Source organism: Artemia franciscana, chromosome 7 (assembly GCF_032884065.1).
Source record: "Artemia franciscana chromosome 7, ASM3288406v1, whole genome shotgun sequence".
NCBI classification, from domain to species: Eukaryota; Metazoa; Arthropoda; class Branchiopoda; order Anostraca; family Artemiidae; genus Artemia; species Artemia franciscana.
Window position 1 is genome coordinate 35003661 of NC_088869.1, and position 15760 is coordinate 35019420.

A 15760-nucleotide genomic window follows, 5' to 3' on the forward strand; every position below is an offset into this window, starting at 1 on the left:
AATTGAAACCCGTTTTTTCTTGCTTAATTTTTCATGAATTTAAAAGCAATGCGGTCTAAAGAATTATTTACGTTTAGCCTATGAGTGGCAGAAGACCAATTCAATTTTATTATTTTTGAATTTAGCAAATACTTGCCAATATAATTACGCAACCAAAGTTTTTAGAAAATTGTAAGGCAAATAAAATAATTCAAGTATCATTGTAATACATATTATGAAGCTGATCACACGAAAAAGGTAAATTTGCTAAATTTAAACCATGTGTTGAAAAATAAAAGTTTCCAGAGATCACAAATTGTAAAAGAAATAGACTTTTTTTTTAAATAGCCTTTGGGTTTTTCTTAATATGTACGGTTTCCAACAAATTCTATCAATTTTGGAAAATTCTTTTGAACATGTTTTAAGATTGCTAGGGAAATATTAAACAAAAAACTTTTGCAATTGAAAACAGAACATGAAAAACAAAAATATCAATGTATAAATCTAAACATCTCCCAGGTAACCAAAGAAGAAAAACAAATCCTTGAAAAAGGCATATTCAGACTATGATTACGACTCGGACTAAATCCTAAAAGAATACCGTTAGAAGAAATAATTTCAAGGATTGAGACAGAGATTCACAAGTTTTCAAAAGATTTCAAAATGATTTAAGACTGGGGTCGAGAATATTAAAAAAATTTGATAATTATCAAGAAAACCCTAAGAACAAAGATATAAAAATTTCGAATGATTTAAAAGAAGATGATTCTCTAATAATAACGAAAGCTGATAAGAGTAATACGGTATGAATTCTAGAAAAAGACAATAATGACAGAAAAATAGAAACAATTCTAAAGGATATTTTAACCCATAAATAACTTAACTCAGACCCAACTGAGTCGCATGTTGTAAAACTAAGAAAGGACATAGAAGGCCTTAAAAATAATGGAAGTATCACTCCACAGAGGTATTAAAAGTTTTTACGAGGGGATCAGTCTGCCTAAGAATATATGGTTTGCCAAAATACATAAAATAGGTATTCCTCTAAGACCTATAGTATCAACAACCAATTCACCAACGGGAAAAAAAAATCAAAAAATAGATAGCAATGACACTTAAACCTCTATTATATCTCTAAAATTCGTATATAAAAAATTTAAAGTTCTTTAAATTTAAAGAATATATGGTTTGCCAAAATACACAAAATAGGTATTCCTCTAAGACCTTTAGTATCAACAACCAATTCACCAACGGAAAAAAAATCAAAAAACAGATAGCAATGACGCTTAAACCTCTATTATATCTCTAAAATTCGTATATAAAAAATTTAAAGTTCTTTAAATTTAAAGAATATATGGTTTGCCAAAATACATAAAATAGGTATTCCTCTAAGACCTATAGTATCAACAACCAATTCACCAACGGAAAAAAAAATCAAAAAATTCATAGCAATGACACTTAAACCTCTATTATATCTCTAAAATTCGTATATAAAAAATTTAAAGTTCTTTAAATTTAAAGAATATATGGTTTGCCAAAATACATAAAATAGGTATTCCTCTAAGACCTATAGTATCAACAACCAATTCACCAACGGAAAAAAAAAATCAATAAATAGATAGCAATGACACTTAAACCTCTATTATATCTCTAAAATTCGTATATAAAAAATTTAAAGTTTTTTAAATTTAAAGAATATATGGTTTGCCAAAATACATAAAATAGGTATTCCTCTAAGACCTATAGTATCAACAACCGATTCACCAACGGAAAAAAAAATCAAAAAATAGATAGCAATGACACTTAAACCTCTATTATATCTCTAAAATTCTTATATAAAAAATTTAAAGTTCTTTAAATTTAAAGAATATATGGTTCGCCAAAATGCATAAAATAGGTATTCCTCTAAGACCTATAGTATCAACAACCAATTCACCAACGGAAAAAAAAATCAAAAAATAGATAGCAATGACACTTAAACCTCTATTATATCTCTAAATTTCGTATATAAAAAATTTAAAGTTCCTTAAATTCAAAGAATATATGGTTTGCCAAAATACATAAAATAGGTATTCCTCTAAGACCTATAGTATCAACAACCAATTCACCAACGGAAAAAAAAACAAAAAATAGATAGCAATGACACTTAAACCTCTATTATATCTCTAAAATTCGTATATAAAAATTTGAAGTTCTTTAAATTTAAAGAATATATGGTTTGCCAAAATACATAAAATAGGTATTCCTCTAAGACCCATAGTATCAACAACCAATTCACCAGCGGAAAAAAAAATCAAAAAATAGATAGCAATGACACTTAAACCTCTATTATATCTCTAAAATTCGTATATAAAAAATTTAAAGTTCTTTAAATTTAAAGAATATATGGTTTGCCAAAATACATAAAATAGGTATTCCTCTAAGACCTATTGTATCAACAACCAATTCACCAACGGAAAAAAAAATCAAAAAATAGATAGCAATGACACTTAAACCTCTATTATATCTCTAAAATTCGTATATAAAAAATTTAAAGTTCTTTAAATTCAAAGAATATATTGTTTGCCAAAATACATAAAATAGGCATTCCTCTAAGACCTATAGTATCAACAACCGATTCACCAACGGAAAAAAAACAAAAAATAGATAGTAATGACACTTAAACCTCTATTATATCTCTAAAATTCGTATATAAAAATTTAAAGTTCTTTAAATTTAAAGAATATATGGTTTGCCAAAATACGTAAAATAGGTATTCCTCTAAGACCTATAGTATCAACAACCAATTCACCAACGGAAAAAAAAAATCAATAAATAGATAGCAATGACACTTAAACCTCTATTATATCTCTAAAATTCGTATATGAAAAATTTAAAGTTCTTTAAATTTAAAGAATATATGGTTTGCCAAAATACATAAAATAGGTATTCCTCTAAGACCTATAGTATCAACAACCAATTCACCAACGGAAAAAAAATCAAAAAATAGATAGCAATGGCACTTAAACCTCTATTATATCTATAAAATTCGTAAATAAAAAATTTAAAGTTTTTTAAATTTAAAGAATATATGGTTTGCCAAAATACATAAAATAGGTATTCCTCTAAGACCTATAGTATCAACAACCAATTCACCAACTTAAAAAAAAATCAAAAAATAGATAGCAATGACACTTAAACCTCTATTATATCTCTAAAATTCGTATATAAAAATTTGAAGTTCTTTAAATTTAAAGAATATATGGTTTGCCAAAATACGTAAAATAGGTATTCCTCTAAGACCTATAGTATCAACAACCAATTCACCAACGGAAAAAAAAATCAATAAATAGATAGCAATGACACTTAAACCTCTATTATATCTCTAAAATTCGTATATAAAAAATTTAAAGTTCTTTAAATTTAAAGAATATATGGTTTGCCAAAATACATAAAATAGGTATTCCTCTAAGACCCATAGTATCAACAACCAATTCACCAACGGAAAAAAAATCAAAAGATAGATAGCAATGACACTTAAACCTCTATTATATCTATAAAATTCGTATATAAAAAATTTAAAGTTCTTTAAATTTAAAGAATATATGGTTTGCCAAAATACATAAAATAGGTATTCCTCTAAGACCTATTGTATCAACAACCAATTCACCAACGGAAAAAAAAATCAAAAAATAGATAGCAATGACACTTAAACCTCTATTATATCTCTAAAATTCGTATATAAAAAATTTAAAGTTCTTTAAATTCAAAGAATATATGGTTTGCCAAAATACATAGAATAGGTATTTCTCTAAGACCTATAGTATCAACAACCAATTCACCAACGGAAAAAAAACAAAAAATAGATAGCAATGACACTTAAACCTCTATTATATCTCTAAAATTCGTATATAAAAATTTAAAGTTCTTTAAATTTAAAGAATATATGGTTTGCCAAAATACGTAAAATAGGTATTCCTCTAAGACCTATAGTATCAACAACCAATTCACCAACGGAAAAAAAATCAATAAATAGATAGCAATGACACTTAAACCTCTATTATATCTCTAAAATTCGTATATGAAAAATTTAAAGTTCTTTAAATTTAAAGAATATATGGTTTGCCAAAATACATAAAATAGGTATTCCTCTAAGAACTATAGTACCAACAACCAATTCACCAACGGAAAAAAAAATCAAAAAATAGATAGCAATGGCACTTAAACCTCTATTATATCTATAAAATTCGTAAATAAAAAATTTAAAGTTTTTTAAATTTAAAGAATATATGGTTTGCCAAAATACATAAAATAGGTATTCCTCTAAGACCTATAGTATCAACAACCAATTCACCAACGGAAAAAAAATCAAAAAATAGATAGCAATGACACTTAAACCTCTATTATATCTCTAAAATTCGTATATAAAAAATTTAAAGTTCTGTAAATTTAAAGAATATATGGTTTGCCAAAATACATAAAATAGGTATTCCTCTAAGACCTATAGTATCAACAACCAATTCACCAACGGAAAAAAAAAACAAAAAATAGATAGCAATGACACTTGAACCTCTATTATATCTCTAAAATTCGTATACAAAAATTTGAAGTTCTTTAAATTTAAAGAATATATGGTTTGCCAAAATACGTAAAATAGGTATTCCTCTAAGACCTATAGTATCAACAACCAATTCACCAACGGAAAAAAATCAATAAATAGATAGCAATGACACTTAAACCTCTATTATATCTCTAAAATTCGTATATAAAAAATTTAAAGTTCTTTAAATTTAAAGAATATATGGTTTGCCAAAATACATAAAATAGGTATTCCTCTAAGACCCATAGTATCAACAACCAATTCACCAACGGAAAAAAAATCAAAAAATAGATAGCAATGACACTTAAACCTCTATTATATCTCTAAAATTCGTATATAAAAAATTTAAAGTTCTTTAAATTTAAAGAATATATGGTTTGCCAAAATACATAAAATAGGTATTCCTCTAAGACCTATTGTATCAACAACCAATTCACCAACGGAAAAAAAAATCAAAAAATAGATAGCAATGACACTTAAACCTCTATTATATCTCTAAAATTCGTATATAAAAAATTTAAAGTTCTTTAAAGTCAAAGAATGTATGGTTTGCCAAAATACATAAAATAGGTATTCCTCTAAGACCTATAGTATCAACAACCAATTCAGCAACGGAAAAAAAAACAAAAAATAGATAGCAATGACACTTAAACCTCTATTATATCTCTAAAATTCGTATATAAAAATTTAAAGTTCTTTAAATTTAAAGAATATATGGTTTGCCAAAATACGTAAAATAGGTATTCCTCTAAGACCTATAGTATCAACAACCAATTCACCAACGGAAAAAAAAATCAATAAATAAATAGCAATGACACTTAAACCTCTATTATATCTCTAAAATCGTATATAAAAAATTTAAAGTTCTTTAAATTTAAAGAATATATGGTTTGCTAAAATACATAAAATAGGTATTCCTCTAAGACCTATAGTATCAACAACCAATTCACCAACGGAAAAAAAAATCAAAAAATGGATAGCAATGACACTTAAACCTCTATTATATCTCTAAAATTCGTATAAAAAAAATTTAAAGTTCTTATTATCAGCAAATAAATATTGAAATATCAAATAAATCTAGACTGTTTAGTTTTAAAATAAAATCAATTTATACATATATGCCTTTTGATAAATCTTTTAGTGTTTTATCGAAAAAACTTGACGAACATAAAAATGAGATAGAAGAATTATCTTGTGGAATTGAAATAGGAACTATTTTGAATTTAGTTAAAATAACTAGCAGATACACTAATTATTTCAAGTTTAGAGATAAATTTTACCATCAAATTAGAGAAATAGCAATGGGAGGGCACTTAAGTCCGCTGTTAGCAAAGGTTTATGTAGAGTATATAGAAACTTTAGCTATAGAAACATATTTTTTTAAACCTAAATTTTAGGACAGATATATGGATGACGTTTTAGTTATTTGGTATTGTTGGGAATCAAAAATTGATGGTTTTCTGGACCATTTAAATAATTTGGAAGGGAAATTAGTTTTTACAATTGAAAAAGAAACAGAGAATAAATTACCGTTTCAAGATATTTAAAACAATTATAGATTGTTAAAGATATTAAACTTTTCAATTAAACTTTAGATATTAAACTTTTCAAGATATTAAACTTTTCAATTCATCGTAAACCGACTAGCAACAGCCGTTATGTGTCTTTCGCACAAAATCACTCGATCTAAGTAAAAAGGGGGTAGTTATTTCTTTAGTTGATAGGGTATTAAAATTGGTATCACCAGAATACATGAGTAGTGAACTATTTTTATTAAGGATAATCTAGTAGGTAATGGATATCCCGAAAATATGATTCCTCTAATAATTAAAAAAAGGAAAATAAGTTAATGGACCTTTTAATATTAGAGGAAGATAGATCAATTAAAAAAAATTCCATTAATTTTCCTTACCTCCCAATTTTGCCAAAGAAATTAAAGAGAGAATTAAATAAACGATATACAAAAGCGAGGCAAGGACCCCACGTCATGTGTGAATTATCGTCCCATTACAGTATCGTGTTTCTTAAGTAAGTTGCTTGAACATTTGTTACTACCAGAAATTGAGTCGAATTGTGATTTTACGCCTTTTCAATTTGGTTTTCGGAAAAGTTTCAGTTGCTCCCATGCACATCATGTTTTAAGCCGACTCATGAAAGATGCCGTAAAAGCTAAAATGTCTTTATACTGTCTTACTGTTGATATTTCTGGAGCTTTCGACAATATTGTGCACTCTCAGGCTCTATTTTCCCTTGCGTCTTCAGGTGTTAATCCTTCCGTACTAAGTTTATTGTCTTCTTGGTATTCAAAGTCTAAAATTCAAGTTACCTGGAATGGCCAAATATCTGACCCGGTAAAAATTAATAAGGGAGTTCGGCAAGGTGCCGTATTGTCTCCTAGTATATTTAAATGCGTGCTTGCATAGTGCCTGCGTCCCCTTAGAAGTTCTGTTTTTTACGGTAATACTGGTTTGTCTTCTATTGCAAATGCAGATGACGTTCTTCTTGTTGCCCGGACTCGCCGTGGATTGCTTTCTAATTTTACTATATTAACCAATGAACTATCTAAGATTGGACTGTCAGTTAATGCGTCTAAATGCGAGTTTATTTGTTTTAATAGCCCTTATGTGGTCGCTCCATTCGTTACTGGGACTGCAGTTCTACCATGTTCTTCTTTAGTTAGTTGGCTTGGTCTGTGTTTCGGCCCAACACTTTCCGCTACCTGTTCATCCCTAGTGAATCAAGCCGTGAAAAACCTACGCGTCGCTTACGGAAAAATATCCCCAAACAAAAGCCGTTACAACCGCAACGGTTTGTGCATGATTTATAACGCTTATTGCGCCCCTGTGCTTTTGTTTTTATCAGGCATGGCTCATCTGTTTCGTAAGAAAGATCGACATACTCTACGTACGGCTTATTTCAGATATTGCAAATTCCTCCTCCGGCTTCCTAGATGGCACCGAAAAAAAAAAATAATTGCTCGATTTGGTTTAGTAGATGTGCCTTCTCGGATTCGGTCTTCCAGTGATGATTTATGTAAAAAGACTGTCAACTTTATTCACGTTTATGACCCTCTGCAGCCTTTTTTTCCATATTGATACTGGTTGATTAGTCCATATTGTCTTTTGTTAGTTCGAATTTGTTTTTCTTCGCTGTTTATCGTATTTGTTTTTGTTTATTTATTTATAATACTCCGTACTTTGTGTTTTTTATACTTTACGGGTAATAAAGTTCATTCATTCATTCATTCATTTAAAATAGGACAAGTTATAAGCTCTTTGATAAATAATGGAAAAGAAAAGGTTCCAAGAAACATACCAAAGGGAGTATACACAATTCCATGCTGTTTTGGTAAATTTTATGCTGGAAAAGCACAGCAGAATTTAGAAAATAAGCTAGAGTAACACAAAAGTGCCATAAATTGCTCTCTAAAACATAATGAAAACCGAAAACATTTGAAGCTGCTGTAGCAGAAAACATATTTAATTTTACTCATCACAGTATTTTATTTGATCAGACAAAAATCGTGGACACGTCTCTAGGAATTTTTTAGAGTTTCAGAAAATTTTTTGAAATAAATAAAATTATTAATGGGGTTGTTAGTATTGTTAAGGATGAAGCGATTTTAAGATAAACTCAATTTGTAGTAGTTTAATTAAGGAGCATTTAAAATTTACGTAATTGTCCTTGAACAAGTCAGAATCCCTGCGAACAAAAGTCAGAATAAGGTCAAAGCTGGAAAAAGTCAACAGACTGTAGCTAAACTAGCAAAAAACATCTATTCAATTTATAATTAAATAAAAAAAAACTAGTTTTTTAACTGAAAGTAAGGGGTGACATTAAAACTTAAAACGAACAGAAATTACTCCGTGTATGAAAGAGGCTTTTCCCTTCTCAACGCCCCGCTCTTTACGCTAAAGGTTGACTCTTTCTCTCAATTCTACTTTATTAAACAGTAAAAAACTTTAGCGTAAAGAGCGGGGCGTTGAGAAGGAAACAGCCCCTTTCATGCACGGAGTAATTTCTGTTCGTTTTCAGTTTTAATGTCGATCCTTACTTCCAGTTAAAAAAATTAGTTTTTCTATTTAATTTCTGAACGTTTTTTAATTAATGCATGTTTGATTATCTCCGCACATAAATTATTAAAATGAAATTTGCATATTAATTCTGTTTTTGGCTAAATGGCTTTCTCTTAGTTTTGATCAGACGATTTTGATAAAAAAGGGGTGGGGGAGGAGGCCTGGTTGCCCTCCAATTTTTTGGTTACTGGAAAAGGCAACTAGAACTTTTAATTTTTAACGAATGTTTATATCAGTAAAAATTATGCATAACTTAAGAATTAACTTACGTAACAAACTTTTATATTCTTATATTTGTATTATGCAGATGAGGGTGTTTGTCCCTCTTTAATACCTCACTCTTTACACTAAAGCTTAAATTTTATTCCAATTCTTTAAGAATGACCCCTGAATCAGAAAGGCCGTAAAATAAATAGTTGAAATTACTAAAAATACTTTAACGTAAATAGCGAGTTATTTAGGATGAGATGGACCCCTTATATGCGTAATAATCTCTGTTCGTTTTAAGTTTTAATGCTGCTCCTTACTTTCAGTTAAAAAAACTTTTTCATATTTATTTTTTCATTGTTTTTTTTCTATAATAATGCTAGAAAATCCTGCGGCCCCTTCATTGAATTTCTCTTCCCCCATGATATATTCCTCCAGGAAAAAATCCTCCCACATAGTCCCCTCCCCTCGCCCCCCCCCCCCCAACCCAAGCAAAAATAATCCCCCTGAAAAACGTCTGTACACTTCCCAATAATCAATACTGTATGTAAACACTGGTCAAAGTTTGTAAATTGCAGCCCCTCCCGCGGGACTGTGGGGGAGTAAGTCATACCAAAGACATGGTTATCATGGTTTTTTACTATGTTGAACAAAATGGCTATCTCAAAATTTTGATACGTTGACTTTGGGAACAAATGAGCGTGGGAAGGGGCCTAGATGCCCTCCAATTGATTTGGTCACTTGAAAAGGGCACTAGAACTTTTCATTTCCGTTAGAATGAGCCATTTTGTGACATTCTAGGACCACTCGGTCGATACGATGACCCCTGGGAAAAAAACAACAACAAATAAACACGCACCTGTGATTGGTCTTCTGGCAAAAAAAATACAAAGTTCCACATTTTTGCAGATAGGAGCTTGAAACTCTTACAGTAGATTTCTCTGATATACTGAATGCCATGGTGTGATTTTCGTTAAGATTTTATGACTTTTGGGGGGTGTTTCCCCCTATTTTCCAAAATAAGGCAAATTTTTCAGCCTCGTAACTTTTGATTTCAGAGACTAAATTTGATGAAACGTATATATTTAAAATCAGCATAAAAATCCGATTCTTTTGATGTATCTTTTAAAATAAAATTTCTTTTTTAGAGTTTCGTTTACTATTGAGCCGGGTCGCTCCTTACTACAGTTCGTTACTACGAACTGTTTGATTCATCAATTTGTTTATTAACCTGTGATATTTAGTTAGGGATGACGGGCCTGGGGTTCGGTGACCTTTTTGTTTGTTCGAGTAAATATATTCTTTATTTTTAATAGATTCCCGTTTATACACTGTATGTTGAGAGGAGAGTGACCCATGGTTTCACCATAGACATTTGCTTTGGTTTTTTCTTATGTGGTAACATCAGTGCTGGAAGTATGTTTATAATGTGAGTTGTTCTTATTTATTTATTTTTTTTCTTCTTCGTGTTTTTAGTTGTTGTTTTGTATGTGTGTGTATATTATTTCTTTAAATCATTTTTTTCGTTATTTTGGTTTTTTTCTGTTGAGAAAGGCTCCCGGACGTGGGGCCGACATATTCGTAATATTTTTTTAATTAAAGTGTTATTTTGTTTTTATTTTTTGTTCAATGCTTTGTTGAAACTAAAACCCGTTTTTTCTTGCTTAATTTTTCATATATACTATGTTTCTTTATCCTATCATAGAAAACAATAACAAACAGAAAACCAAAACCTGCTAAAGGCTTTAAATATGAGCTACCAAGTTTAAAAGTGAGACCCCCCCCCCTCCCCCAAAAAAGAAACTCCAGAAATCCATGTCATTCTTACATTAATAAAAGCAATATGTATTTCAAACAGTGTTTTTTTCTATCTCAACAACAACAAAAAAGCAAAATCAAAATGTTAATCATGTTTACAGGAAAAGAAAAAGCTTTTCTCAGTCATTATACTCGGAAGTTTCGATTCAGTTGTACTGTTCTAAAAATTTACTTGTTTCTTTAATACCTTTTCCTTTTGATTCTATTTAATCCTGGGGTTTTATGGAATTGATTTCTAAACAAAACTTTTGGAAGAAACAGTGGTAACGCAGCTCATAAAAGCAAACTATTAGTGAGAAATTACTCGTGCTAATAATAACAGAAACTCTAAAAAAGGAATTTTGATAATAATATGTACATCAAAAGTTTTGATTTTATACGGTTAGTCCAGATCGAAAGTTGAGTACCTGAAAAGATATGCGTGAGTTTCAAATAAAGGAGAAAATGCCCTCAAGAGGCAATAGGTCTTGATTGAAACTTTATCATCAAATTTAGCATGTCACAGAACTCTGTTGTGGATGTTTCAATTATTTCTGCTCTTGGGCCTAATTGGCATATAAATGTCCATTTGTTAACTTAATTCCCTTCCTAAAGTAACTATTTGCCCCTGTACCACGCTACCATTTGAATATATTTCCCGTAACTCCAAGCTAACTAAAAATTTAAGCTCGTTTCTTTGTTTGCCATAAGTAGTAAAAAGTTCAATCTTCCATGTCATATTTTTTGTTCATCATCCTAGTAACTTGTATCTACTCTCGCAACCACCTTTCTTCTAAAACTCACTTACTGCACTTTCAGCACCCGAGGCTTTATCATTTTTCAATCTTTTTAGTTTTATCTCTAAATCCACCACCTAAAACAAATCTTTCATTACTTCTAAAATGTCAAAGAAGATGTGAATCATTTTCATCATGAACTCCTATCTTTAAGTGGGATAAGTCTAGACTGACTACTTCAGCTTTATCTCACTACACCCCTTGTCATCCCTTGCAAGTTTTAGCTTTGTGTTAACTCTAGGGACTACTAGATGGGGTAAGCACTTTATATGTACATTAATGTTCTGTGTCGACACCAGTCTCCAAATTGCTAAAACTGTATCAGCGAGGTTTGCCATTTTACCATCATCTAGGTACCAAGTTACATATAGATTATTTTATATTGAAATGACATATTGATTTTAACTTAAAAATTAAATTATGCCTAAAAAACTGCATTAATCTATTATTGTTGATATTTTATCCTCTACCCCAAATTTACTATGCTAGGATACCTTCTATCCCTATTGATGCCAACCTGGACATTAAAGTTCTCTAGTAAAAATGTTTCTAGTAGTTATGTTTCTACTTCGGATCTTGTCTATTTGTTACTGTACAAAAATGCACAATCCATGTGACTTATCACTGTCTCCGTTAGTTTGGTTCTGCGGGAACATATCAAACAGTTCGTGGTAACGAACTGTAGTAAGGAGCGACCCGGCTCAATAGTAAACGAAACTCTAAATAACGGAATTTTGATGTTAAAATATACATCAAAAGAATCGGATTTTCATGCTGATTTTAAATATATAAGTTTCATCAAATTTGGTCTTTGTCATCAAAAGTTACGAGCCTGAGAAAATTTGTCTTATTTTAGAAAATAGGGTAGAACACCCCTTAAAAGTCACAGAATCTTAACGAAAATGACACCATCGCATTCAGCGTATCAGAGAACCCTATAGCAAAATTTTCAAGCTCCTATCCACAAAAATGTGGAATTTCGGATTTTTTGCCAGAAGACAAATCACGGGTGCGTGTTTGTTTGTTTTTTAGTTGTTTTTTTTTTCCAGGGGTCATCGTATCGACCAAGTGGTCCTAGAATGTTGCAAGAGGGCTCATTCTAACACAAATGAAAAGTTCTAGTGCCCTTTTTTAAGTGACCAAAAAAATTGGAGGGCACCTAGGCCTTTTCCCACGCTCATTTTTTCTCCAAAGTCAACAGATCAAAATTTTGAGATAGCCATTTTGTTCCGCATAGTCAAAAATCATAATAACTATGTCTTTGGGAATGACTTACTCCCCCATAGTCCCTGGGGGAGGCGCTGCAAGTTACAAACTTCGACCAGTGTTTACATATAATAATGGTTATTGGGAAATGTACAGTCGTTTTCAGGGGATTTTTTTTTTGGTTTTGGGGGTGGGGTTGAGGGGAGGAGGCTATGCGGGAGGATCTTTCCTTGGAGAAATATGTCATGGGGGAACAGAAATTCAATGAAAAGGGCGCAGGATTTTCTAAAATTACTATAAAAAAATGAAAAAATAAACATGGAAAAATTATTTCAGTTGAAAGTAAGGAGTACCATTGAAACTTAAAACGAACAGAGATTATTACGCATATGAGGGGTTCTAAAAATACTTTAGCATAAAGAGCGAGGTATTTAGGAGGAGATAAATACCTCGCTCTTTATGCTAAAGTATTTTTAGTAATTTCAACTATTTATTCTACGGCCTTTCTGATTCAGGGGTCATTCTTAAAGAATCGGCACAAAACTTACGATTTAGTGTAAAGAGCGAGGTATTAACGAGGGTACAAACCCCCCTCATATACATAATAAAAATTTAAGAATATAAAAGTTTGTTACGTAAGTTAATTCTTAAGTTACGTATATTTTTTACTAATAAAAAAATTCGTTAAAAATTAAAATTTAAAGTTGCCTTTTTGTGTAACCGAAAAATTGCATGGCAACTAGGCCTCCTTCCCCATCCCATATTTCTCAAAATCGTCTGATCAGAACTAAGAGAAAGCCATTTAGCCAAAAAAGGAATTAAAATGTAAATTTCATTTTAATAATTTATGTGTGGAGATCCAAAATCAAACATGCATTAATTCAAAAACGTTCAGAAATTACATAAAAAAAACTAGTTTTTCTAACTGAAAGTAAGGAGCGACATTAAAACTTAAAACGAACAGAAATTACTCTGTATATGAAATGGGTTGTCCCCTCCGCAATCCTTCGCTCTTTACGCTAAAGTTTGACTCTTTACCACAATTCTGCTTTTTAAGACAATTAAAAGCTTTAGCATAAAGAGCGAGGGATTGCGGAGGGGACAACCCATTTCATATACGGAGTAATTTCTGTTCGTTTTAAGTTTTAATGTCGCTCCTTACTTTCAGTTAGAAAAACTAGTTTTTTTTATGTAATACCACTATGACTGATACCTTAGACTTTTTGGTCATAAGTGAGCAACTAGAATTTTATTATTAATACTTTCCCCCTGAAACAAGAATTAAGACCTTCCTTACTTATCACGAGCTCCTCCTTCCAGTCAAAATACCCCTTTCTTCCTACCTCGATAAATAAATCCCATAGTAACTAATTTCTTGTTTCCTAACCATAAGAGACGAATTGAGGGAAATGTAGAAATGAACACAGAAATTCTTTCCAGCGAGGGCCAAATCCTGAAATAAGCCAAAAATAGGGGTTTTATGTGAAAGTTTTCTGAGAGTGTGGGTTAGTTATAAGAATTATAATATGTTTCTGAAAATATGCAAATTTCCCTTTTCCAGTGTTTGTGACTGTATTTGCATCCTTGAAGTTTAAAATAGCTTACCTTTGAAGTTTCATTATTTTCAACCCAATCATACGACGTTTCGAACGGCATTTACTATACTTTGTTAATTGTTTCCAAATTTAATGATGTGAAACACTTCCATGTTTATTTTCAGAGGACTTTTCTTATTATGACCGGAGCTATTGGCTGTCCCTCATTTACTAAACTAAGTTCATTCAACATTTCAAATGAATCTTTCTCTTTTCCTTTGCGCATTTCCTTATATGAAAATGTCCGAGATACTTATACCTGGAGAAATACTCTTTTATTTCCGAAAAATACGCAACGAATTTATCTTTTTGGTAAGAGTGGATCCACTATTTCAAATTTGAAGATTTTAGTTCGGGGTTTGGAACAGGCACGTATACTGGAATTCCTTTAAGAGGGGGAAAGAAAGAAAAAACTTTGAAAAAAGTAAAAAAAAAATAGGTGAGCTAGATATAGAATATAAAAATTATTATAAACAAAGTCTCAAGATTTCTTGTGATACTACTAGCCCAGAGCCCATTGAATAGCTCCAAAGAAAATATCCCTCGAAGATCAAATCCATACTTAAGGCCGAAGGCTCTCCAAAAATTATGTAAAAAAAATAATTATTTTCCACCTTGGCTTAAACTGAGCCAATCTTGGTTTAAACTAAATCTTGGTCCTGAGCATCGCTTGGGCAAAGCAAGGGTGTAACTGACTGCACTCTCATTTTGATAAAGACATTCAACAGACCTAAGAACATGACTAACATGAAGACATGATTTGAGTAGTCCCCGAGCCAAAACTTCTGATCATAGTCGATATAAAAAGAACGCCTGAAAATAAATGGGTTTCCAAACGCAATTCAACAGTTAAAATAAACTTTAAATGTTTAACTTTCAAGGCTTTGGTCGCTCTTCACTGAGAACCGTATGTTTTCAATATTTATGCTGAAAACATTAAAAAAGTTAAATCACTGTCAAAGTGTCAGCTGTGAATGGTAAAAGAGTAATGAGTGTCCCCTAAAGTTTTTTTTTCTTTTTGACTTCATTTGGTTGGATTGGTAGTAGGAATTTGGGAAATGTAACTTTGACATGAGATTAGATGACCGCTGTAAGCTCAAACTATTTTTACTCCTTTAAGTGGGACCAAAACGGATTGGAAGATAGCTTAGCCACCTCTCCTGCCCTTTTTTTTGTAAAGGGTGGTCCTCTTTACCCCACTTCCTTTTGCGCCTTGTATGTAAGAGTTAATATCTGTCTTTTTTGCAATTTTCTAAATCTTAGGAGTAGTGAAAGCGTAAAGATACAGATAGATTTCATAATACCTTCCAAGAAAATAAATTAGGCTGTAGGTCTATTCTTGAATGTTTCATTTCCTATCTCAACTACTTTCCAAGATATCAAAAAGTCCCATATCTATGATTCTACCTTTTTCAGGATTTGATATTGTTGCTGATTTTTAAAGTTTCATTCACTTGGCTCTAGCCTACAACTTTCTTTCATATATCAAAAGAAGTTTGTCTTGAAAGTAATTGTTTATCCTAA

The 15760-nt window shown here is 30.8% G+C and overlaps 1 protein-coding gene across 2 annotated transcripts in view; it reads right to left on the reverse strand.

Moving 5' to 3' along the window:
• LOC136029201 (visual pigment-like receptor peropsin) overlaps positions 1-14397 on the reverse strand; it is a 218124-nt gene extending 203727 nt beyond the window's left edge. For both annotated transcript variants that reach the window (XM_065707349.1, XM_065707348.1), the window contains exon 1: positions 14247-14397. In XM_065707349.1, coding sequence (XP_065563421.1) covers positions 14247-14297 — 51 coding nt within the window. In that variant the 5' untranslated portion in view covers positions 14298-14397. The remainder of the gene's footprint in view (positions 1-14246) is intronic.
• Positions 14398-15760: the final 1363 nt, after the last annotated feature.